Below are 25,436 nucleotides of genomic sequence, written 5' to 3'. Positions count from 1 at the left end.
TGATGTTATACTTAATCATCCCAGACCTAGGAGACAACTTCTTTATATCCACAGAAGAAAGACACTTTAGGTTTTTACTACATGAACTCACACAGGCTCTACTTGTCCAAGCCAGGATTGGAACTCAATTCCTGTGGTCTGCCTCTTGGGTCTCCATGTATGCAGAGGCTTAATGAAGTTGGATACTGCAGAAAGTACAATCTTAAAAGGACTCAGACCAAGGGGTAACCCCAGCTGGCCAGTTTGTAAATAAAGTTCAGGGTGGGGTTCTAAGGGCAGAAGAAAAAGCTGTGACTAGAGGTAGCCGGGCAACCACTGGAGGAGAACTGAGAACACTGCTTCTAGCTCAGTAGGAAATTTCATCCATGCTCTACCAGTTTCAGGAGCCTGTGTGAGGGGGAGACAGATCCTTTATTAGGCAGTATACAAATATATTATTGGTAGCCTTCTTGCTGTCACCACCCACGAAACAACCTCCTCCTCAGCACCTGACAGCCCTCGACTTCCCACCCCATAAACAAGAGGGATTGAGTCTCTGCAAAGCTTTCTCCTCAGCTAGACTGCAGGAGCTGGAATAGGAGGGCTGAGTCATCTTCCTCTTCAAAGGAAACCAAAGTGGACTGGAGCCACAGAACAAAAGGATGTTCTCTAAGGAGATCATAGGCTGCTCTTAGAGGGTACCAACCCCTCTATCCCAGAAAGTTGATCCTTTCAGTGACATGGGTGCCTCCCTTTTCTCCGCATCTCCTTATCTAATCAGCGGGAGCAAAGGCAAACACTGCCACCATGTCAGGCACGGCACCATATAGACAAGGAGGTCATCCCATGTGCTGGAGGTGACTGCTTTCACCTTAAGGCTTAGGCTAATAATGTTCCTGTGAGGGTAAAGGATACATCTTAAGAGCAACTTCTCTGGTGCCCCCATTTCACTTGGCCATGGATAGAACTAGGGAGGTAGGAAGGTAGGACTTTTAAAATAGAAGCTTTTTATTTATTCAGTGCTTCATGTAGCTGAGTCTGGCCTTGAACTCATTATATAGTTAAGGATGATCTTGAACTTCTGAGCCTCCTCCTTCTACCTCCCAAGAGATTACTGGATGGACCAATATATTTGTGAGACTCATTTTTAAGGGTTCCTTCACCCATAGCTCTGATTTTTGAAACTCTTTCGTCATCTCTTCTATAGCAGTATTTCATAGCCCGGGTATTGCTCACAGGGCACATAGCACACTTAGTGGGAAGGAGAAAGTCTGGGCAATTCTTGCTCAGAACGACAGGAGATGACAGGGATTTCCAGATACTCAGAGACCCACAGCTGGATCCTGGGGCTCCCCACATTCAACAAAACCAGCTGATGCCCACATTTGTGCATAGGCCCACATAATAGGGGGGTTTTATTTTTTTTAAGAGAATTACTTCATACTATCGTTGATTATATAGAGCCATTTCTTGGTGCTCTTTTCTGACCGCTTAAGAAATCAGAATACACCATGATGAGATTAATAAAGCCAAACAAAAATTCACTGGTCATTACCTAGGGTACAAGCAATTATTTGACACTATCAAATGCAATGCAAGACTCCACATGGCTGCCCTCACTGCACCCTCCTGAAGTTGTCCTTGGTGTGAAGGTGTGCACCACGTTGTCCTTTGGCCTTCTGGAATGACTAGCCCATGTTCTGCCGGTTGCCATAGCCCCTGGGATGCGTGTCCTTCCAGTCATCCCACTCTCGCATCCTGTGCAAGGCTTTCTCCTCATTCTCTTCATCCTTTTGCTCTTGATCTTCCTGCTGCTGAGCTGCTCTTTGAAAATCAGCTAACACAGGAAAAATGAAAGAAGGAGAGATGAAACTGAGGAAATGCAAATTGACATTAGAAGCGTGGCTTTGCTCAGTACGCAAGCACACGCAGAGAGAACAGGGCACGGCTAGCTGCCCGGGCACTGCACAAACGGGGAGGGCGTGTCCACTGCTGAGGACAAGACATGCTTGCCCATGGTAGTAACTAAAGATGCCTCTGGGAGTTTTCACAAAAGCCAAGATCATAGAGGCATTCTCCATAAATGGATTCTATTTTGGAAAAGCATTCTTGCTAAATGGTCAACCATCCCTTCATTAAAACAAACTCACAAACAAACAAAAGCAAGTCCCACCCCTGCTACAAGTAACAATAAAAACCCTAGAAATCCAAAAATCACTCAAGTTAAAAAAAATACATGCTTTAGGAATTTCCAATGATGTGTCATTACAAGTGACTTATTTCATTACCAATTTGCTTATTCATTTTTTAAGATTAAACAAATTAGGGGTGTGTGTGTGTGTGTGTGTGTGTGTGTGTGTGTGTGTGTGTGTGTGTGTGTGTGAGTTTTATGAGCACCAGGAGCCATCAAGAGGGCATCAGATCCCCCAGAACTGGAGCTACATTTTGGTGTGAGATAAGACATGGGTACTGGGACCTGAACCTGGGTCCTCTGCAAGAGTACTAAGGGCTCTTGATTGCAAGTCATCTTGCCAGCCCCCGCTTTATTATAGTCACATAATCTATGTATTTATTTTTTCTTGAAATTGTTAATGTCACGGAATTCTCATGCTGTCAAGCATGCCTGAGAATCCAATGAAAGAAACGGTACCATGGACAGTCACTCACTCTGACACTTGATTTGTGTGCTTTTTGATAATTTGGCATACTTCGATAAATTTTTAACAGGACTTGGAATTTATTTACTGCAGGTCTCCAATTTTCCAGTAATTTGCATTAAATAAACTTCCTTTCATTTATCTCAGTTCACCTTTTAATAATATAACACCCACAAAATTTTCTGAGAAAAATATGTATTCTTTGGGGCTGAAGAGATAGTCAGTAAGTGCTAGCTGCACAAGCATGAGGATCTGAGTTCGGATCCCCAGCACTGATGGAACAGTGCATGAGTACATTGCCAGCACTGGAGAGGTGGAGAGAGGCAGATTTCTGGTGCTCACCAGCAAGCTGGCTAGCCAAATTGATGAGCTAAAGTTTCAGTAAAAAGACTCTTGTACAAAACAGAGAACAATTGAAGAAGACACTTAATGACTGATATCAACCTCTGTCTCCATTTAGGAACACATTCAAACAGCCACATATAAAACACACACAGCACACACACACAGACACAGACAGACAGACAGACAGACAGACAGACACACACATACACACACACATATACACACACCAGAGTCAGCATGGTAATGATGTAAAAACAGATACATCGACTGAAAGAATGAAATAAGAGATCCTAAAAGCATATTTTTAGAAGCCATGGCTAGCAGATCTTAAACCAAGATGCCAGGAACACCGTAGGAAATAGTAAACAGTAGGGGAAATGAGCTGTTTACATGTAGAAGAATGAAACTAGTCCTCTACTTTCATTTACAAAGATCTACTAGAAACAGTTAAATATTAGACTTAAAATATGAAATTACTAGGAGAAAACATAGGTGAAATCACTTCAGATACTGGAAGAGGCAGATATTTTAAGATTGATTTGCTTTTATGTTTGTTTGCTTGTTTATTTAGTGTGTTTGTGAGGAGGGGTGGCTTCCCACAAAACAACTTGTGGGGTTGTTTCTTTTTTCCACCATGTAGGCTCTGGTGATTGAAGTCAGGAGCTTATCAGTCTTGTACGGCCTTTACCAGATGAGTCTTTTTAGAGAAGACCCTCAAAGCACTGGAAACAAACCAAAAAAGAGACAAATGGGATTACCTCAAACTACAACAAAAAAGTTTTTCTATAGCAAAAGAAATGATCAACAGGATAGAGAGAATCTATAGATCTGGAGAAAAGTCTCCATCCAGTTAGGGATATATATCCAGAGTATAGAAGGAACTCTGAAAACTCAATAGTAAAAAAAACCAAAAAAAAAAAAACCAAAAAACAAAAACAAACCAAACTGTCCAAACAATCTAATTTAAAAATGAGCACTAGACTCAAGTTGAAATTCCTCAAAAGAAGACATCCAAATGACCAATACATATATGAAGAAATGATTAGTATTATTAGTTACTATGGAGACCTTAACCAAAAGTACAAGACCTTCAGTTAGAATGCTTATGACGAAAAAGGGAAAAACTAAGTCTAAAGAGAATGTGAATAAAAATAACTCTTGAACATTGTTGGTGGGGTTATAAACTAGTGTAGTCACTGTGAAAAACAGTAGGAAGTTCCTTAGAAAGTAAAAACAGAGGCCCCATATGATCTAGTAATCCTGCTGCTGGGAAAATACCCCAAAGAAATGACATTAGTCTGTCAAGGAGACTTTTGCACTCTCATGCTCACTCACAGTATAAAAAGTGCTATCAAGCTAAACGTCTCTCTTCTGAAGAATGGATAAAGACAATGTGTTACAAATACACAAAAGAATACTATGCAGAGACTCATAAAGGATGAACAGCTTGACATCTGAGATGACAGTTACAACTGAAGGGAATAAAGTGAAATAAACCAGGCATAGAACGGAAAGTACTGAATGATCTTACTCAGACAGAGGATCTAAGAAAAGGTCGACAGCATAGAAGTTGAGAGGAGCATAGTGGTTACCAGAGGCTGGAAAGAGTATGGGAGAGGGAGGGATGGATCAAAGGATGGTCAATGGGTCCTTAGCTACAGTTAAGCTGGAGGAGAATTCTGGTATTCTATTGCACAGAATAGTAACCTAAAATAATGACAATATACTAATAAAAGGAGGCCTGGACATTAAGCTCAGTGTAGAGTGGTTACCTAACTGATGTGAAGCCCAAGGTTCCATTCCTACAGCCACAAAGAGAGAAAGAAAAAGCTAGAAGAATTTTGAATGCTTTCTTTTGGATATCTGCCCAGTGGTGGGACAGCTAGATCATATGGTACATCTATTTTTATTTTTTTTAATTAAGTGAAATGATGTTTGTGGAGACAGCTATGTTTATTTGAAAATATATATGTATACTGAAACACTGTATGATACCCTTAAGTTTGTACCATTTTCCTATGTGAACTAAGAATACAGTATAGACACTGATAAAGAAAGGTTTGGTTGTCAAACGTACTCATGCTACTTTTACTTGACTTTTTTGTGTGGGGTACTGGAGAATGAACCCAAAGCTTCATAAACACTGAGCAGGTGCTCTCTTAACTAAGCTGTACCTGTAAACTCCATTTTCTTCTACTTGTGGCCCTAGGGGGTGGGAAAATAAGAGGGTACTGCACATACTAACCCAAAACTTGACCTGTGAACTACACTCCTGATCTCCAGTTATCCTTTTGGAAGCCAAACTGGCTAGTGAAAATGGAAGTTTCCCAGTCTTTCCCAACATATGAGCTAAGTTTCTGTGGACTACTTCCTCGCAGAATCAGAAAGGCTATTTCTCCCATCCAAGTACTAACCAGGCCCGACCCTGCTTAGCTTCCGAGATCAGACGAGATCGGGCGCGTTCAGGGTGGTATGGCCGTAGACAGAAAGGCTATTTCTCAAAGATAGTTTGCTTTTTCCTGTCAGGAATTTTTCTTTTCTCTTGTTTATGATGGCATCCTACTGTGTAGACCCTGCTGGCTTTGACCTCATATTACTTTACCCCTACCACTGAGTGCTTGAATCACAGCCACACTGCGAATGGCATTTCAATGCCACAATTTAGGCCAGTGGGTATACATATTACTAGGCTCCTCCTTGTTTCTAGTATTTTCAGTGGTTAAAGCAAATGTGCCTTTACTGTGAAATACATGCTTTCACATGTCCATATCAGGGATACAGCATTGCTGTTACTTCCTTGGAAACTTTTTTAAGTTGTATCTGTGTTGTTACACATCAAGAGCCCTCATTCTCAGAGACAGGACATGCTATGAATACAGGAGAATTCTTCAATGACACTCCCTTATATTGTACAGCTTTGAATAATGATACTAACACTATCACCTACATAATCACTGAGAACTGTTAAAGCTTTTTGTATACTTTTCTCATTTCGTCATTTTTGCAGTGTGTATGTACATTATCCAAGTTTATGAGCACTACACACTCATTCCCTCTTAACTCTCAGTCTGGTTCTACCAATAACTGTTCCCAGTCACCACCAATGGCTCTCACTATGGCAGTGGTCTCAATCTCATTTTCTAGAAAATTCTTCAGAGAGGGAAACATGGAAACAGAGTTCCTGGGTTTTGAAAACCATTGGAACCCTTTATACTTAAAAGCTTTTATACTGCAAGGTCTTGGCTCCTATCTTTCCTCTCTGAGGATCATAAGTGTTTGCTACTTTGTTTTCTCACAGGATGAAGTGTGTCATAGTTCACAGGCAGGCTAATACTTTTTTTTACTTCAGAATTAAATTACTACAAATGTAGAGATGTCTATGATATTTAATTTTTTAAAAAACTTAGTAGTTTTATTCAAATTAGTCTTATTCATTCTGGGTGAATTTTTCAGGAATATAATATGCTTTTTATATCTGTCTTTAATATTTGCCATTTTATCCAAAATCCTCTTTATCAGCTTCAGTCTATATTTTTCCTTGTTTAAAAAATATTTAAATCTTTTTTCACACACAATATAATTTTGATCACATTTTCTTGTCTCCAAACTCTTGTTTAATTTCTGTTTTTCTGTTGACTCTCTTCTTTTTTCCTGGTAAGGCAGTCTCAGTATTGATCATTTTTCTTTTGTTCTATTTTAGCTTTTCCAAGTTTCTCGACCCTAAGTCAGGTGGGCCCTCTGCGGTCTGTGCTACTTTTCAACTAGTATCTCCCATCTCATTTAAAAATATTATTTCCTATTTGTGCTTTTGTTTGTGCTTTGAGACAGGGTAGCACAGTCCATGCTGACCTGGGACACTGAGTGGCTCAGGACGACTTTGTACTCACGCTCTCCTGCCTGCCCCTCCTAAGTGCTAGGACTACAGGCATGGCTATCGCCCCTGGCTTTTGTTAGCCTCTCCTTCTGGACTGCTTGCAATGATCTCCTTTAGCCCTTTAATTTTGTGTGGGATTTGACGTTGGGACTTTTCCTTACAATTTTGAAATATATTCTACATGTCACACAACTCAAATATTTAAAAGTATATTCACAGTTTTCTAACCATTCTTAGAATCTACTTTTTCGGAACTTTTATCAAACCTTGGGATTCCAGGTAGTTAGTACAATTGCCCAGGGGCTACCTGCTGGGGCTTTTCACACCCACTGGAGAACTATGGCATCCACCTTACACGGCTAGCTTGCTTCTCTCTCACTTTTATATGTCCCGTCTCCTTCTTCTCCTAATTTTGATTTTACTCAGAGACACAAAACAATACAAAACATAAGAAGAGAACAAATTTGAAATAATGCTGTTAAGTGAGTAGGGATGGACTATTTGAAAGCCCTGTGGTCCCTGCCCTGGGAGACCAGGGGGATTAATTTCAAGAGTTCATTCCAGGCTGGACTGTTCTGCTCGTCACACTGCCTAATCATGGGTGCGTCTCACCTGCTTGGTTTTACCCACTGAGCCACCTTGGGAAGGTTATACTGGATAGCAGAACCTCCCCTACTTTCACGTGCCGTCCTTCAATTGGACTCACTGCAGGTGTTACTAAACACACTATTTTGAAGCTCTCGTCAGTTTTTCCAGGTAGCTAGCTCACAGTGTCTCCTGCACAGAGGCCAGTAACCTGCTGATATGAAGCCCAGACGACCTACCTGCCCTTCTCTAGGTTTACTTTGTGGTTCACATGGATTCACTGTCCTCGTCTATCTCTGTTGTAAATATTGCCCAAGTTTATTTTGTACTTTTATTGAAGATAAACACATGTTGAAAAGTAAAAAAATGTGAGTGTAGTCCAATGAATCGTCATGTATTAAACATGTTACTTACAGCTGAAGAAGTATAGTCTAACCTTATAGCTATACAGCGGCTCACTGTATGAATGTACTAAAATTTACTTATCTATTCTGCTATGTATGGATATCCGAGTAAACAATGACTATGGCTTCATAGTAACATTATGGGCTCTGTTTCTTCCTTTTAGGGGCTATGGCTATACCAGTGGTTCTCAATCTGTGGATCACGATGCCCTTCGGAGGAGTCACATATCAGATATCCTGCATATCAGATATTTATATTATTTATTATATTATTATTTGTCTTCTTTTCTCCCGACTTACTGAAGTAGGGCTTTCTATCACTGGTTTTATTGCCCCCTTCCCCTACCACTGTATTTTCAACATTACACATACGTCCCCTTTGGCACAATGTTCATTGTATTTCTCAAAGTCTGATGCTTCTCCTTTGCAATTCTCCCTTGACTTGTCGGTTACTCCGGTGCTAATTCCCATTTAGGGAATTTCCCAGCTATGTTATGGTCTAAGAACACATTCACTGTGATTTCAATTTCTGAAAATTAATGGAAACTTATGACAGCCTAGTATATGGTGAATGTGTCGTGTGTATTTGAAAACGTTTATTTTGCTGTTGTTGGACATAGTGCTATAAATGCCAAATAGTGGAGGATGACTGACAATGTTGATCAGATTTTTCTATAGCCTTACTGGTAAATAGAACTCTATAAATTACTAAAAGAAATATTAACATTTCTGATTATATCCTCTAACGACAATATAGCTGGGGTGAAAAACACTGGAGGAAAGATTTCTTTTGTTTCACGGTTCCAATTCTTCATAACTTGTCCCTATAACTTTGGGTTCCACGTAACGATGAACATCATGGTGAGGAGAGCATGTGCTGGAACAAAGCTATTTATTCGTGGCAGCTAGGGACCAGAGAGGAAGCATGAGAGAAGGGCCCTCAAGGACCCATTCCCTTCAATAAGGCCCCTACTTCCTAAGTGTCTATCCCTTCCTAACAGCCCACCAAATTATGGGCTATGAACTGATTAGTTTACTGATAAAGTCAAAGATTCCAGGATCCACTCACTTCCCAAAGCCCTACCTGCTGCACATGCTTCGGACACACAGAATCCAAACTGTAACACCAACTATAAATGTAGCTTTGTCTATTTCTCCGTTTAATTGTTTTTGTCTTCCTGTAATTTGAGGCTCATTAACAGGCACTTCCAAAGTTCCACTTCATGAGTGTTCCTGGGAAGCGGCCCCTTTCTTTGATCACTATGGAATGATCGTTTTAACTACCCTTTTCCTTTGCCATCTGCTTCATCTAATATCACTGTCCCTATTGGTAAGAACGTACAGAGCTTTAGATTTTTTTCATTTTTGATAATCAATATATTTTTTATATTTCAAAAATACATCATTTCCTATTAATAGTAGGCAGTTGTATGAAGATGGTCGATTTTCGATTTCTCACTTGAGTTCTGTTCCATTTACATTTAAGGTGTTCTGGATTTGGCCATGCACTGGACGAGTAGTGGCACCTGATTGTTTTAATTTATATTATCCTAACCATGTGATGTGGAGCGTCTCATATCTTATTTAGTGAAATGTCTAATTAAGATATTTTTGGTCTATTTTATTTCATCTGGCTGTGCATTTTCTTATTGTATCTTAAGAGAATATTTTGGATAGCAGTCTCTTATCAGATATATCTTTTAAAATATTTGGCATCAGTCTATGGTTTGTCTTATTCTGTGAGTGTAAATACACACGTGTGAAGGTCTCTTTCTCCCTCTCTCCTCATGGCCTGGTTCAGGCCGCAGGTCACATTCAGCCTGTTTCCCTGCTCTGGACTCTTTGAGATGCCTCCGGCATCCTTCATATTTACATAGCTTCCTCTATCTCATATCTACAATTAAAACCTTCTCCTCAACTGTTAATTTGAAGTGATCATGTCCTCATTTCATTTAATAGGGTGACAATTTCCCTGCCTTCCCCTAGGACTTTAATATACTCGGCTGTCTCTGGCTCCTACTGCTTCTAAGGGACATCAACAAGAATTCCTGTCTTTGCTGTCTGTGTATTTTACTTCTGTATACTTTCAAATTTTCCTGTAAAAGGAGTATATTTGTCTGTGTGCAGAGACCAGAGGTTGACACTGACAATCTTCCTGAATTGCTCTCTAATTTATACTTTAAAACGTCTCCCCCTCTCTCTCTCTCTTTTTAAGATTTATTTATTTATTTTATGTATATGAGTACACTGTAGCTATCTTCAGACACACCAGAAGAGGGCATTGGATCTCTTTACAGATGGTTGTGAGCCACCATGTGGTTGCTGGGAATTGAACTCATGACCCCTGGAAGAGCAGTCTGTGCTCTTAACCACTGAGCCATCTCTCCAGCCCTTAAAATGTCTCTTAATGAACATGGAATTTAGCAATTTGTCTAGCCTGGCTCAGCAGTGAGTTTCAGGGATCCTGCTGTCTTTGTGTCCCCAGCACTAGAATTACAGGCTATGCACCACCACACCTGACTTTTTAAAGAAACACAACCTGAAGGGACTCAACTCATGTCCTCATGCTTGCATGGAAAGTACATGTCCCTGCAGAGACACATAAAAGTAAAAACCAAATCTTTAAAAATATTTCTAAAAATTATTTATGTGTTTGTATATGTGCATGAGGTCACACATACCACAGCGTGTTTATGGAGGTTAGAGGATTAACTTATGAATTGACTCTCTCTCCACTATGGGTCATGGAGCTGAATGTCAGGTTGTTAGTCTTGGAGGCAACTACCTTTATCTGCTGACCCATATCAATGTTATGAGTATGCCTACTTTATATACACATAGGCTCCTGGCTACATAAGAATTTCTAGAGCATAAAGGTATCATATGTGGAAAAAATTTAAACTCTGCTCCATTATGTCCTGTACTGCTAAGCTGTGATATTCAGTGGACTAAATGTATTAAGGGCATTTTTACATATGGGATGTGTACCCACATGTGCATGTACAAACCAAGGGTTGATTGTACTGCACATTATATACTAGCATGAGGTCCTTTATTTGTGCCCAGAGCTTATGTTTTAACTAGTCTGGCTCACTAGCTTATGTTGGGGATCCCATCTGTGCCGCCTACATGCTGAGACCACATCCACCCAGCAATTCTAAGGGCACTGGGCATCTGAACTCCAGTTGTGATGCTTCTGAGGCAACAGCTTTGGCTGTTGAGCTCTTCCTAGCTCTTAAAGCTCCTAGCTCTTAAAGCTATCTTCATCCGTCTACTTTCAATATACCATGGGTTAATCCAGATGTAACCCTGTGCTAAGTTGAAGAGCATCTGTGTTATAGAGATGTCTATCCTCTAAAGAATAATGACTTGTAATTCTAGAAGACTTTCAAGCTGTTTAAAGCCAAAAGGCCTATTTATCTTTCTTGTGTTGATAAACAATCGGATTCTCCAGTTAATTAGGGCTCCTCTGTTGCGATTCTTTCCTTTGTAGGATTTCCCAGATCACTTTGCATTGCAATAGTTAACTTACATTTAGTTCTCTCATTCCTCAGCCAGTAAGTCTACAAGTTGCTATGTGAGTTTTAATTACTCTATGTCATGAAATACAGCATGCCTTGAGGTGAAAAGCTCTAAAACAAAACAAAACAAAACAATAATGGCCACTGTTTTTTCCCCATGTTATTAGAAAGAGTACTAACACAGGAAAGTTAGGCTTGAATTTAAATCCTAGCCTGGCCAATGTATTTGTTAAGGCAGAGTAAGTCACTTCTTAAAGACCATATTTCCATCTTAAAATGAAGGTAAGACTATTTCCTTCTCATAATTAAGAGTCAAAGAAGACAAGAAAACTAAGGCTCTGCAGGGTACACAATGTCTCATGCCACATGGCAGCAAGTGTATGGTCACACCAGGCCTGCCTGCGACTGTCTGACTGTTCTGCTCCATAATGCACATTGCTCTCACCCTTCCCTACCTTTCCCTTTCAAAGAAGCTTCAGAGTACCAACCTACTAGGACCTAAATACCAAACTGGGTGCAGAGAATATACAATATCAAGAGTCCTGCTCTCAAGGAATTTTAAGTTCCCTTCCCTCCTTCAAAGTGTGGCCTGCCCTCCAACTTAGGCCTGCTTCTCGTCACTTTGTAGGACATGTAGGGAGTGGCTCTTTTATGACTATTTTGTTCAGTTTCTCTTTTTTTGGCTGCACAGGGACCAGCATGACACATTGTTATAAGTGGGTTTTTGGTTTTGCTATGTGGCTGCTGTTTTCATGGCATAGTTGGAGAGATCCAAAAATGACCCTGCTCTGAAGCAGCTATTTGCTTTAATGGTGAATGACACTGACGAGGTGACTTTTGTCAGACCGTTTGCTCAGGTTTTTGATTGTGAAGGTGAAAGGAACTAGCAGCCCATACATCTCAGCACTTCATACCTGATGGCGGCTTGGCTATTCCCCGATCTGGTAAGGCTCCGTACTTCTGATGCTGTTCATACCAGTCACTCACCGTCATAGTTGCCAGGCTGGGATAACCAGTTCCAAATACTCTGCAAAGATCACATTTCATTTAGAGAACTAAACAAAGCGAGCGATATTGGCTAGCCCTTTTTCTCTTTAATGATGAGGCAGGTCTCATCGCCCTACATGGCAATCTTTTGAGGACTGGCACAAACTTCTTCAGTAATGCAGAAAAGGGCACATCCAGAAGGAAGCATTAAAGTCAAGAGTCCATAGTCATCTCCCAATAACTAACCCCAAGGACCAGCACTCTACCATGACACTGTGAATTGGCAATTAATTGGTGGTTCGGAAACATGGAGAATACTTCCCTGCGAGCCTGTGGAATAGGCTCAACCCCTCAGAATTAAATCGCAGTTGGGAGATACGTCCTTCTGAGAACGTATCTCAGGAAGGCGAGGAGTGTGCCAATAGGGGCATAAAACCACGGAAAGCATGCAATTCTGTGTTTGATTCACTGACTTCTCTCTGTGTTATCTGCCTATTTTCAAGTTCAATGTGAAGGGAATTTCTGAGGACACACATGGAGAAAGTGTCAGGAAAGAAGCTTTAGTCTCTTTGGTGAAAGAGTACCACTCATAGCAGACGCCATGACTTTGCCAGAGTTTCCATTTTGTATTTAACTCAAGCATTGCATGGAATCATCGAAACTGAGGCTGCGGAAGCAGGTCGGCCTGCAGTACTACCTACTTGGCTTGTGCCTTGTTCCGAGTGAGGATGAAGGGTTTCATTGGAGGCTTCTCTGGAAGAGATGACTGACAAGCTGATTCCTAAGAAGAAAATTAATTTTAGAGGTGCATTTGCCAGTTTACCCATTTTATCACCCGGGCTTTCAAGTCCTTCTGGTGTGGAAAAAGCTCTGGGTTCAAAATTCCCTCCCTTTCTATTACCAGTGGTCAAGCTTTCTATTTTCTATCTATATTTATTTCTTGTCAGCGAGAGTTAGGGGTGAAGATCGTTGGGCGATTTGCAGGAGTCAGTTCTTGTTTTCCATCATGTGGCTTTTGGGGAACAGACTTGGGTCGTCAGCCATCTTGATGGCTCTTTTACTTATCAGTCTTGAGGGGTGTTATGTACTTTGCTAAAATGAGAGAGAGCAAAAGTTCTCAGGAAACTTCTTACCACAAAGAAAAAACTGTTTGGTTTCAAGATCACCCTCATCTAAAGAAGGGAATTCTAATGCCTCCTGCCACGTTCTAAAACCCCCCTCGAGCTGAATCTGAAGCACTTTCCTTCAGTCCAACCTTCTGCAGAAAAGAATTAAGAGCTTTCCCTAAAGTTCTTTCTAATGTCATTATACTGAAATTGATGTCTGTCCATAAAGGGAGGGAGGACAGGCCAGTGGTTTTTATAGAACGCTATCTAGGCATGCTGAAACAAAGTATGGTTAAGTAGAAAGCACCCATTTTGTTTTCACAGCATCACTTCCAGAGCCCATCTCACATGAGAGAGAACAAAACCTAACAAAACTACTTACACCTACAAAGCAGGGACAGGAAAGGACTCAAAAGAGTCTAACCTCAAAATGCCAGAAAACCCTTCATCTGGAAAAATGTTCAAGGGGCTGTAGGACCATGGAATAGTAAAAGTTCATTCTTTGGTCCTTTAACATTAAGGACCAGATTGCTATTTTCCTCAGGTAAGTGTCCCAGGCTCACTGGGACAAGCCAATGAAAAAGTAGCCATGCCAAGGACTCGGATCAACTATTGTGGTGGCTGATCAAGTCAACTCGTGTTGGTCCTGTACTAAAGAGCAAGCAGCTATAGGGCGTATAATCTTTTGAAACAGCTCCAGCACAGGGTTAGGATGGTCACAGACACTCAAAAGCTCTTCTACAAGGTTGTTTTTGAAAGGTAGTCTTCTGGGCATTCTGTGTATGAAGATGCCCTGCTTCAACGTCTCCTACCTGAGTGATCAGCTGGTCTATGAGTGTGCAACTGGGTAAGGCTTGAGGTCTAAGTCGTTTCCCAGCCCAGACTCACTCCCTAATCTTTTGCCTCATCTTCCTTGCCTCTCTCTCGCCCACTTCCCACAGTTCTGCTTTTGTTACCCATTCTAATCCTGTTCTTTCCCTTTTCTACAATTAAGTAGATTAGAAAGGCCCCTTTCCCCTTCTCTACCTTCTTTTCACAGCTAAAAACTATTCAGACTTTAAGGAAAAAGCATTTCCTTGATACAGTCCAGTTATAACTAAGTGCCTTAGATTAAAAAGTATCAGGGGAGGTTGCTGTAATGAATCAGAAAGCGACTCTGGCAAACTATCAGCCTTTCTCCACTTATCCTAATGTGAACGATGCTTTCATGGAGATTGACAAAGATTTAGGTTTTGCAGTGCTGATGATTAAATGAGGGCTCTATCCATGCTGGACAAGTTCTCCATCACTGAGCTACTTTTCCAGTAAGTTATTTTCCAATGTTTTATACTTTTTGTTTAAAGATCTTTGGTTTTGTATCTCAAGACAGACCTTAAACTTGTGATCCTTCTGCCTCAGCCTCCTGAGTAGCTGGAATTGTCACCACTACATCCAGCTAAGGATTTTCATTTGATTTCTCTCCTGCAGAACGTTCAAACTTCTGGTGGCAGCTTCCCACTGCTATGTGGTCAAGGATCAGGCTTACCTCTCTTGGAGAGTCTTTGTCTTTCAGGATCTTTATTTCCTGGTCAATGCTCTCAATCTCTTCTAAGCTGATACCAATCCACCTCCGAAGGTGAAGGAGGTAATATTCACGAACACGCTCATCATCTGCTTGACCACTTTCCACAGCAGATTTCAGTGCAGACAACCTATGCTCCACCTCCTTCTTCTGCTTGTATCTGTTCCACAGAAAAGCATTACCCATGAACTTAAAAATACAGATTTCTTCAAAAGGCTATAGTAAGGTCTACCTTTGTAGATGTCCAGGCAGTATGTAGGCTAACTCCTACCTTGGAAGTCGAGTCTGTGATCTAGGAATGGATTCTATAAGCCAGAGCCAAGCCTCAGACTACAAAGCAAGGCAGGGCCTGGGCATATCTTGATCTCAGTTAAGACCTAGCATCATTCAGGATGAGATGCTTTAGCCATTTGGCCATATCAGTCCTCACTCTGCTGGATGCTCAGTGCCACAGCGCTTCCTGTAAGTCCTCCACTTTGAAGTTGCATCTTCAAGGAATGTCATAATCTTAATAGGCCATTGTTTACCTGCCACCGATGCCAGGACTTCCTTATGAAACTGCTGAAAAGCTGGTCATCTTTCTTCCTTTCATGTATTACATTCCTGAAGTAGATCTTCTGACTCATCTCTATCTAGTTTTAGGACTCAATGATCTCAGCTGCCATTTCCAGGATGCATTCTAGGACCTCATCTATCCGTCATCTGTCAATTATCTCCAGAGTATGACAAGCACTTTTAGTGCTACAGAGAGTTTATAAAGGACAGTCCTTGCTTTCAAGCAGCTTTCTTTCTAATGGAGGAAGACAAATCAAAAGGAATAGATGATAACTTGGATGAGGATACATGCTATGACGCAGCAAAAAGCAGGGCGGATGGACAGAACAATGGTGTGGAAATAGGCATGCTATATAAAGTGAGCAGAAGCGACCCTTCTGAAGAGATAGCCTAAGCAAAGCCATCAAGGAAAGAAGGCAGGAAGTCATCCGATATCCAGAAGAGCAATCTAAGAGGGAAAAGCAAATGCGCATAGAGCAGTGTCTAAAATAGACAGAAAGCAGGGAAAGGAGAAGATACCAACATAACTTTAGGTAATGATGGCGATCAGAAATAGGGAGAGAGCAGTGCAGGTGGCAAGAGATAAATGCATTTAAAATACAAAACAGGCAATGTGTTAGCTATGAAGGCTTGCAAACAAACAGGAGCCAAGTCAAAATGCCATGATTGCCAAGAGAAGTGCATCAAAATCTCTCTGACTGGAAGCCCATTCTGCACTTCCAGAATAGGATGCTCTTCTGCAGGGGTACCTAGATAAGGTCTTAGCTTCAAGTCGATGGAGAGTTTAAGGTGAGGGGGTGCTCCTCAAAGTTTATACAGAACTCTACGTGGATGCATTCTCTTCTTTCCTTCCTCTGCATGCATGCCTTCTTCCTCTTCTCTCATTTCCCCACCCCCTTGCTTTCCTTTTCCAGCTTATTTTGCCAAGAAGAAGTTCTATGCCAAAGTCAAGGACTACTGCACTGTAGATGCTGTTATAAAAACGTTTAGGCTCTTCATTAACCCAACAAGAGAGTATCTTGTTTGTTACAAATTGTTATGGTATCACCATTATGTAGGCTTCTGGGTAAAAGAATACGAAGGTCAATTCCTAGCTCAGGAGTGCTACTACAAATATTACTTGAGAATGTTTAATTGGTTCCACAAGTGGCTACTTATCCTCTTCCATGGAGGTGCCTAGGTCATAGGCAAACAACATATAAGAGTCCTAGAATGTGTATACTCCAGGGTGAATTCTGGGTGAGTCTAGTGGTCCTCTAAGTAAAGTTGTTTGGCTTTTCTCCTCCATGATCATTCAACTCATGCACTCTCTTCTCCGTTCCTTTTTTCTATGTCCTTGCTTCTGTGACTTAGCTCTTTTCCATCCTTTAGACTCCTGGCTCTTCAGTACCTGTTCCTTCAGGCCAGTGGCTTAAAAAAGCAAACAAAAACAAAACCAAAAAAACCAAAACTCCCCCAAACCCTCCCTCCCAAAACCACACAAAAATTTTTCTCTTAGAAAAGGAATTTTGTTCACATGAGAATTTGAATAAATAGGACCCCAGTGAGTAAGATACAGCTAAAAATGTGCCTTGGCAAAATTAGAGGAAGGCTCCCCACATTACTCAGACACAGGTAGAACCAATAAGGCTCTGAAGGACAGTCTAGCAACCACTGTCTAAGTTACATCAGTGTTCTAGGCTCCCCAGGGTGGGCCAACTACTGCCTTAGACTTCTTTATCCCTAAAACCACCCTGACTGGGAAGTTTCCTTGTGTTGTTTCCAAGCAGTTATGGAGCACTAATTGCAACTCTGTATCAAATGGGCCAACCACAAATGCCTATTATCAGGCATGGTTATCTTTTATGCAGACTACATACCAGCATCATGCTTGCCTGATGGCCAGCATGCTTGCCTGATGGCCAACACTAAATTTCCCTTGATCTTCAAATCTCTGCTCCACCCTTCCTCAATCTATCATTTATTTCACCTTGCTTTCTATCAATCTTGTCCCTATCCACTTCTCTCAGGCATCACTGTTAGTCAGCAGCCTCCATATTGACATAGTTGTACATGTTCACTCTATAGTTTTCTCCCCCTGCCCAGAATCACCTTTCTGCAATGTATTTTGTACCATGTCTAGTGACCACTTGTCTTTGCATTAGAAGGAACAGCTTCAATTCTAGTCTGACCATTTACTAGCTATGTAATTTTGGTCAAGTCAGTTTGAAAAGCACATTCTCATAGCTTTATAATGCAGAGCTAATTCATGGGGTTGTTACAGGATCAAATGGAAAAATGCACAATAAAATTCTTTGTAAAGAGCAATATAAACATTGATAGCAGATGAGAAAACTGAGTTTAGGATCGAGATTGGAACTGATCATGCCCCATCTATGAAGTGAAGGCGGTCACCCCAAAATGGTCTGATTCTAAAGAATCAATGCTTGCAATGCTGTATTGTTTCCAGAGTAGAATACTACTCTGTCTCTCCAGGTACCTCCAGGCTTTAACTATGATCCATGAGATACAATACAATTGGAATATTAATACACTACTAGTCATGGCCTCTGACCTTGAAAAATTCAAGTCTAGAGACTGAAAGTTATACTATGCTAAATATTGTGAATTAAAGTATGTGTTAAGGTGTGTGTGTGTGTGTAGGGGGGTATGTGGGGAGTGGCCTCAGAATGAATATAACATTTTGCTTCTGTGAATTTCTCTATTTCTACTTTGTTAGGTCTCTTCTGATTGGTATTTCCTTCCCTTTTCTCTCCCAACTCACTCTGAATTCCTATCTTTTCCACCTATATGTTTTTCCCATCGGAAGAGACATCTATGTTCACCAAAGTAGAGAGATCCTAAATGTTTTGCATTAGTCACAAAGTTTTAGTTGCATATTTCCATTTGTCTATGGGCATGGCTATCTAGTTGCCACTTAAGAACCTAAATCCACTAGGTTATTACTTACCCAGCTTCTACTTTCATTTCTGTTAAGAGAATGAAGGCGCTGTTACTCAAACACAATCAGACTTAGTCCTCAAAGATGCTTAAGAGAATATGCACAGGGAAGCAGATATGAGAGTAGACATACCATTTAGGTGTTTTATTTAGGATAGTCTCAGTATCTAGAGTCATGAATAGAAGGAGTTACAGAAAGCAAGAGTCTGAATACTCGGGGGGGGGGGGGTGTTTGTTTGCAGTATGAGAGATTGAGCCCAGGCCCTCAAGCACTCAAAGTAAGCACTCTATCATATAGCTACCAAATTTGCTCTGAACAATTTTTCTAGTCATGCAAATGCTTCTTATAAAAGCAGTACTTGGGATAACCATAACTTCCCTTTTATTGTTGCGTTCCTGTTGGACCACTGTTAGCTTGAGGCCCTACCGTTTCCAATCAGTATTTTGTACACATCACTTCGTGTACACCTGTGCTCATACTCCTCTTGGTTCTTCTGTTGGACCGGACTATTATCTATTCCCTGTACACACTCAGATCTGCTTCTGTTTGGAATATGATCGTGTTGACTCTCCTATTTGTCAACAATAAACATTGTTGGAACACTTTGTACATGCCAGGCCCTGTGCCAGGCATACCACGATGAACAAGAGAGAAATGGTTCCGACCCTTATAGAGCACAGGTTCTAATAGAAGAGAGACAAACCTGAGATGAACACATGACATAACTGCACAACAGCTACATGCCATGAAGCAAACAAATGTGGCGGGAAGAGAGAATGACAGATGTTCATTACTTAAAGAGACTGGTGCAGAAAGGGATCTCTATAGAGTAACATTTAAGCTGAGACCTACACAATGAAGAATTAGCCATATGAAGAAAACTGAATACAGAGAGAACAGCACATAGAAAGAAGGAAGGAATCGGTCTATTCAAAGAACCAGAAGGCAGCCACTGTAGATAGGGTCCGATGAGATGAGCATGTGATGAAAACTGGAGAAATAGACACCAGATTACACAGGGCCTTGGCTACCTGAGGTTGGGAGGTACTGATGGCTTAGACCAGAGTGTGCTAGTGGAGACAGAAGGCAACAGGAAGGTAAGATAGCATTTTTGTTAGAATTCACAGGCCTGGAGGATGGACTAGATTACGGAATTCAACAAAGGTCCATGTAGTGTCCTGCTTACATAGCCAGGTGAATGCCGGTGCACTCACTGAAACACTGAAGACCTGGGTATTCGGGCACACTCGGGAGTGAAAAGCCATGGGTTTGAGCTAGAGATGTAGAGTGCTTTCCTGGTATGCATGAGGCCCTGGAATCAACCCCTAGCACTACAACAGGAAAGGAAAAGGAAGAAATAGGAAAAAAGCTAGTGTCTGTGAATCCCCGTAAGTGGTGTTAGAATCACAGTCAGAAGAATTATAGGACAGTACCACGAGTTCAGGAGCATTAGTATAGAGGCAGTGTTGACAACGCACCTGTCACACAGGTTAAAAAAAAGTTCAAAGATCAAGATTACAGGCCAAAGAAATGGAAATCAAAGTTAGATCCTTTTCCTGTTTGACTAATGGGATTTGCTAGTGTTGACATTCAGGGAGTTTAAAGGGGCAATACTTTAAGACTTTGTTCTTGTGGATGGCAACATTGTTGTCATCCCTCAAGGGTCTTAAAATATGCAAAGAGGCTCTAGCGCAAGGAAACAGTAATCACAGCAGTACAAATGTTTGTTCAGAGTATTACTTAGAATCACATACATACCCCAAGCAAACAAACAAACAGAAAACCCACCCCAAAATGCAAGCAAAATCAGATCTGAATACGTGACAGTAACAATTTAAATGATTATGGTACAACTAGAGAATGGAATATTACAAAACCATCAAATATGGTTTCAAATGACAGGGGAAATGCTGACAATATTAGCTTTTTAAAAAAACAGGATAAAAGCTGTTTTACAGTACTCTTCATAATTTATTAACTAAAATAACTGTAGATCTGAAAGAAAACATAGCAGACAGTTAACAATGACATCTATGAATACTAATTACGGCTTATTTTTTGATTTAAAAATATTCTTGTTTTGCAAATTTTCAACGATGAGTTTACTTTCATATTCAGGAAATCTATAGTTTCTAAGTTTAGTGATCTTTCGAGACTAATTCCACAGGCCACTGTGTTCTGAACTTTTTCCTCACTCCTCCAACCAGATATCACTTCCTTACCTGTGTCTGTTTCTCAAGGCATCTACAGTCTTTCTGGGTGTACAAACAAGTCACTAGCTTAGGTTTTGATCTATGCCTACAGGCAATTTGTCAGTTTCAGAGAAGATTCTGGAATCTATTTGGTATTATTCTAGCCGATTTCTTTAAAAATTGTTCACTGAGACTCACTGTTCCCATCTACATTTTTCTTATTCTTCATACCCTTAGCAACTGAACCTGAAAATTTCTGCACATGCATTATGACTCAAACTCGGTGCCTTGTATATGCTAGGTTGAATGTACTTTATCCACCAGGTTACTATCTGTATCTACCAGAACCAAAGCTTCATAATAATACTGATCTTAGGCAGTTTTTAACATCTAGACTACTTCCTAGTATTCGTGAAGGCTTAGTAGGTAGCGAATTCTCAAATCTCTAGAGTCCAAGTCTTACCTGTGAGCTTTAGGGTATCGGATATCTCTACTTAGATATCTTGCGGGTTACCTCAAATTCAACATGTCTCAGTACTGAATTTATGCTCTGCCCTATCCCAACTTATGTTTATAACTTCAAATATTTTTATCAATTATTTCAGAATTTCATATACACTGTGTTCAGTGTTCTGGTCATATTCACTTGCAACTCCTTCCAAATCAAACCAACCCCCTCCTATCTCCTTGTCCTTTTTTTCTTTATAACCCAATTTGTGCTATTTACTCATGGGTGCTAGGCCAATTTATGCTTCCTAACCATATTAGGTACCACTGTTATTTAATTTCACCTAAGACTGAACCTAAGGCTTACACTGATTAAATAACTTAGTCAAAGTCCAACGCCTTAGAAGGAAAGCTGAGACCCAAAGCCAGAGCTCTGCTTCTGCCATCATAACTACACTTGACCTTGACTGAGCTGAGTTTTTTATATGTATTTCTCTGCTAATCCTCCATAAAATACTCTATGATGGAGTACCTACTATCTCCATTTTTCACCTGGGGAAATTAAGTAATCTACCCCAAATCAGAGTACCTAACAATGGGCCTCAAGCTTGGTCCTTACCTTCCTCACATTCTCAGTTCTCCCTGATGTGAGTCCTATGACACTCGTCCTCGTTATTCCTTCTGCCTCCCTCCACCTGTTAGCTCTAGCCTTATTTTATCGCTAGGGGCAGGATGGGTGGGCAAGCACTGTTCTCCACCCACACAGCTCCATGCCAGCTTTGTTTACTTAATGCCTCTGTGGCTTTACTAATTCTATTGCTTTGTCGGGCTAATGCCACCCTTTCTTCATCCTCAGCCTCATATCCTTAGTCCTCTTAAACACCTCAGAACAGGACTCCCCCTTCCTGAGAAGCCTAGTTCTCATTGGTTCCCTCTCTGCCTGTGTGTTCCCCTGACTGCTTCCACAGGACCCCACACATCTCCCTCCACTGCATTTTATACTGTCATGCTGCTTCTACGCTACTTTTCCTCACCGGAGATCTATGATCACCCACATTCATACAAACACCCAATCAGTTTCTATCCCCAGTGCCTAACTTTGTTCTTAAGACACTGAGCATTCATTGAATTTTCTTTTAAACTAAGGTTAAATCAAAGTTACATGATGCTGTAACAGGGCTATGATTAATTCAGGATGCTATACATCCCAGCCTGTATGCCTTCTAAACAGATTTGCTCAGTAAATAGTTCAAAATATTGTGTACTTTTGAAATAGTTTCCCCATACAAACAGCATTATGCAGTGATATGGAAAAGGTTAAGATTTACTTTGCTACACCTAATGGTTGGGATAATAAACATTGCCACTAGTGACAACCATTAAGGTGTGTGTTGAGGGGTTGGGAGGTCCTGAAGTTTTAGTACAACCCCCTCAACCATGGCAAAGCCTTGTTAAGATTCAGAAAAGTTTGCTTTCACCAGGGTCTATGTTCATTAAGAACCAAGAAAATAACATACACTATTCTGTAGTCCACGCACGCACACACACCACACATACCAACACATGCACCCCCAACTACAGCCCTCAAATTACAGCCATTGACCCACCTCTCTATTTTAGCCTGTCTTTGAGATGCCATAGCAACGAGATTTGGATAGGCCATGGAGGAGCGAGCAGTATTATTTTCAGCTGAGTTATTCTTGGTTTGGGGTAGCTGAAACTCTGCCACATGATAGCAATGACACTGAGTTAAGAAATGTATGAAGTGTTCTCGAGCCCGCTGCAAATGATCTAGACGCTTGCTGGGGTTGACTTGTTTCATGGTGAGAGCTCCTTGCAACGCTGGTACCATCAGGTACTTCAGGTCGATAGAAGCAATCTCTTCCAAATCTTCATTTCGGCTGGAAAGAGCAAAGAGGAGGCGGTGAAGCCTGGTTGAGCGTTAAACTGTGGCCCTTGCTTCTAGGGAAGAACAGGGCTGGGAGAGAGTGGTGCAAACACATTGGCCAGGTTAAAAGAAAGTGGTTGAGCTTGCATACCCAAGGATCAGGCAGTCAGCCGTACACGAGGGGGCATTGTCCTGGGATACTAACCATCTCCGAGGAGAAGTGGACAATGGAAAGAATGCACACAGGGTGAACAAGTAGGAACTGAGCGGTTCTAGCCTTAAAGGTCCTTTCCACCCAAGTGCAATGGCTCTGCCCTTGCTAACTATTCGTTCTCTGCAGTTACTGCCCTCTCCCCCATACCTGAACAAATCAAGCTGCGATAACATTCCGGCAGCCTTCTCAAGGAGTTCTAGTCCTTTGGACACCTTATCCTGGATTGTTCGGGAGCCGGTGGGTTCAGTTGCTACTTCCAACTCCTCCAGAAGTTTCTTGCTGGTTTCGAAGAGCTCCGGAAGCCGCGGCAGCAGTAACTCTTCTTCAGACGCTGCCATCTTGTGGAAAGAAAGAAACCCGGAAGAATTTCTACCGAAGTCAAAGGTAAACTCTGTAAAGATGAGCCCCAAAGCTCTCACGACACAGGAAGCAGTACCGCATTGGCCAGCTGCTTGTTACCAAAACTTCCCAAATGACTTCTGGGAATCGCAGTTTTCTGGCCCTAGCAACCGTTTCCAGGGACTCATTTTCAGCAAGCCGCTTGTTTTAAAGTCGTTTGTGCTGTTTTACTAAAGATGGGCTCCTTGTGGCCAGAAGCGGACTTGCAAGTTCCTAGGACTCTGAGGCCCGTGAGTGGCGGGACTGATTTCCATGCTCCAGCCAGCCTGAGCAAGTAAACGTGTTCCACGCGTGGAGGACCACACGCGTGCCTTGCCTGGGAAGTCAAGTCGTTCCCGAAGTAGAGTCCTGATCGCCAGGGGCCACTCTCTGGGTTTTTGGTTCTGCTTACCATAGCGGGTATGAAGTTGCGCTCTCAACCAATGCCCGCTCTCAACCGCGCCACAGCCTTCTGTCCCCATTTAAATTCGAACGCCCTTTGGGCCAGCACCCTGTGAAGCCTTTCTCTTCGATCAGGAACATTTGAAAACTTGCAACTCCCATCTACCAACAGCCGGCTGCCATCCTTTCTTATAACTTTCTTTCCAGGTCACATTTCTAGGCAATCTTTAACTCTCACCCTGTACACTGTGCCATTCACCCAGTCCTATGGGTTTCTTCTGTGCATACATATAGCACGGACCACACTATGGCTAGCATTTTACAAAATCTATCTACCTTCCAGAATGATTCTGATCCGTCTTAGCTCCTCCTCTGGCTAGCCTTCATACTTAAGCTACCCAGAGTCATGATATAAATAGAAAAATAAAGCTATCTCTTTGGAAATCATCCCAGCTTTGCAGAATGGCGCTGTTTAATAGGTGGATGGCTACCTAGTGCTCAGATATGGTTATCTTAAATTTAGATGTGTTGTAAAAGTAAACTACACGTCAGATTTCGGTTACATAATCAAAACATGTAAACATATCTCAACGCTTTGACTACATGTTGAATAATATTTTTTGAGACAAGGTCTCATGTAATCCAGTCTGGTTTTGAAGAAGGATGACCTTTAACTTCTGATCCCACGTGCAGGGATTATAAGAAAGTGTTACCACATTTGGTTTATGTGCTGCTAGGGCTTGAACCCAGGGCTTTGTGCCTTCTACACAAGCACTCCACCAACTGTACCACACGCACCCAATAATAGTATTTTTGTATCTTCAGTTATGCATTCTTACATTTTGTTTTTAAAAATAATATGCCAACTAGTTTTTGTTGTTGTTGTTGTTGTTTTGTTGCTGCTTTGAAACAGGTTCTCAAACTTGCTATGTAGGCAAGGATGAAATTGAACTTCTGACCCTTGGTTTCCATCTCCTGAGTGATGTTTACACCTGCAAAGTAGTGCAGCAGAGTACAATCATACCTGGTTCATGCTGGGGATTGGACACAGAGCCTTGTGCATACTTACACAAGCACTCTACCAACTGAGTTACATTCCGGGTCCAATCTACAAGAAAAATGTAAAGCAAATGTATTATAAATTTATCATTATTATTTATTGTATTGTGCCTATGTTGTATGCGTACTTGGGTACACATGCCATGGCACACGTGTTGAGGGCAGAGAACAGCCTTGTAGAGTCAGTTCTTTCTTTTCATCTTTATGTGGATTCTAGGAATTGAACTCAGGTTGCCAGGTTTGTGCAGCAAGTGCCTTTACCTGCCATCTGGCTTGCACTAGCTGGTTTTGTGTGTCAATGTGACACAAGCTGGAGTTATCACAGAGAAAGGAGCCTCTCT

General features: G+C 41.4%; 1 protein-coding gene across 1 annotated transcript; it reads right to left on the bottom strand.

Annotated features, from left to right (window-relative positions):
- Nucleotides 1-1,363: 1,363 nt before the first annotated feature.
- On the bottom strand, nt 1,364-23,606 carry Igbp1 (immunoglobulin binding protein 1). Its single transcript, NM_031624.3, has 6 exons — nt 23,404-23,606; nt 22,762-23,055; nt 14,984-15,179; nt 13,054-13,133; nt 12,280-12,392; nt 1,364-1,816 (listed from the first exon to the last, which is right to left on the bottom strand). The coding sequence occupies exons 1-6, from the start codon at nt 23,592-23,594 to the stop codon at nt 1,668-1,670; spliced, it is 1,023 nt and encodes a 340-aa protein (NP_113812.1). The 5' UTR covers nt 23,595-23,606; the 3' UTR covers nt 1,364-1,667.
- Between the last annotated feature and the right edge of the window lie 1,830 nt (nt 23,607-25,436).

The sequence above is a fragment of the Rattus norvegicus genome, chromosome X (assembly GCF_036323735.1).
Source record: "Rattus norvegicus strain BN/NHsdMcwi chromosome X, GRCr8, whole genome shotgun sequence".
Classification (NCBI taxonomy): domain Eukaryota; kingdom Metazoa; phylum Chordata; class Mammalia; order Rodentia; family Muridae; genus Rattus; species Rattus norvegicus.
Note: the sequence above shows the minus strand (reverse complement) of the source record. Positions and strands in the feature narration are given on the sequence as shown.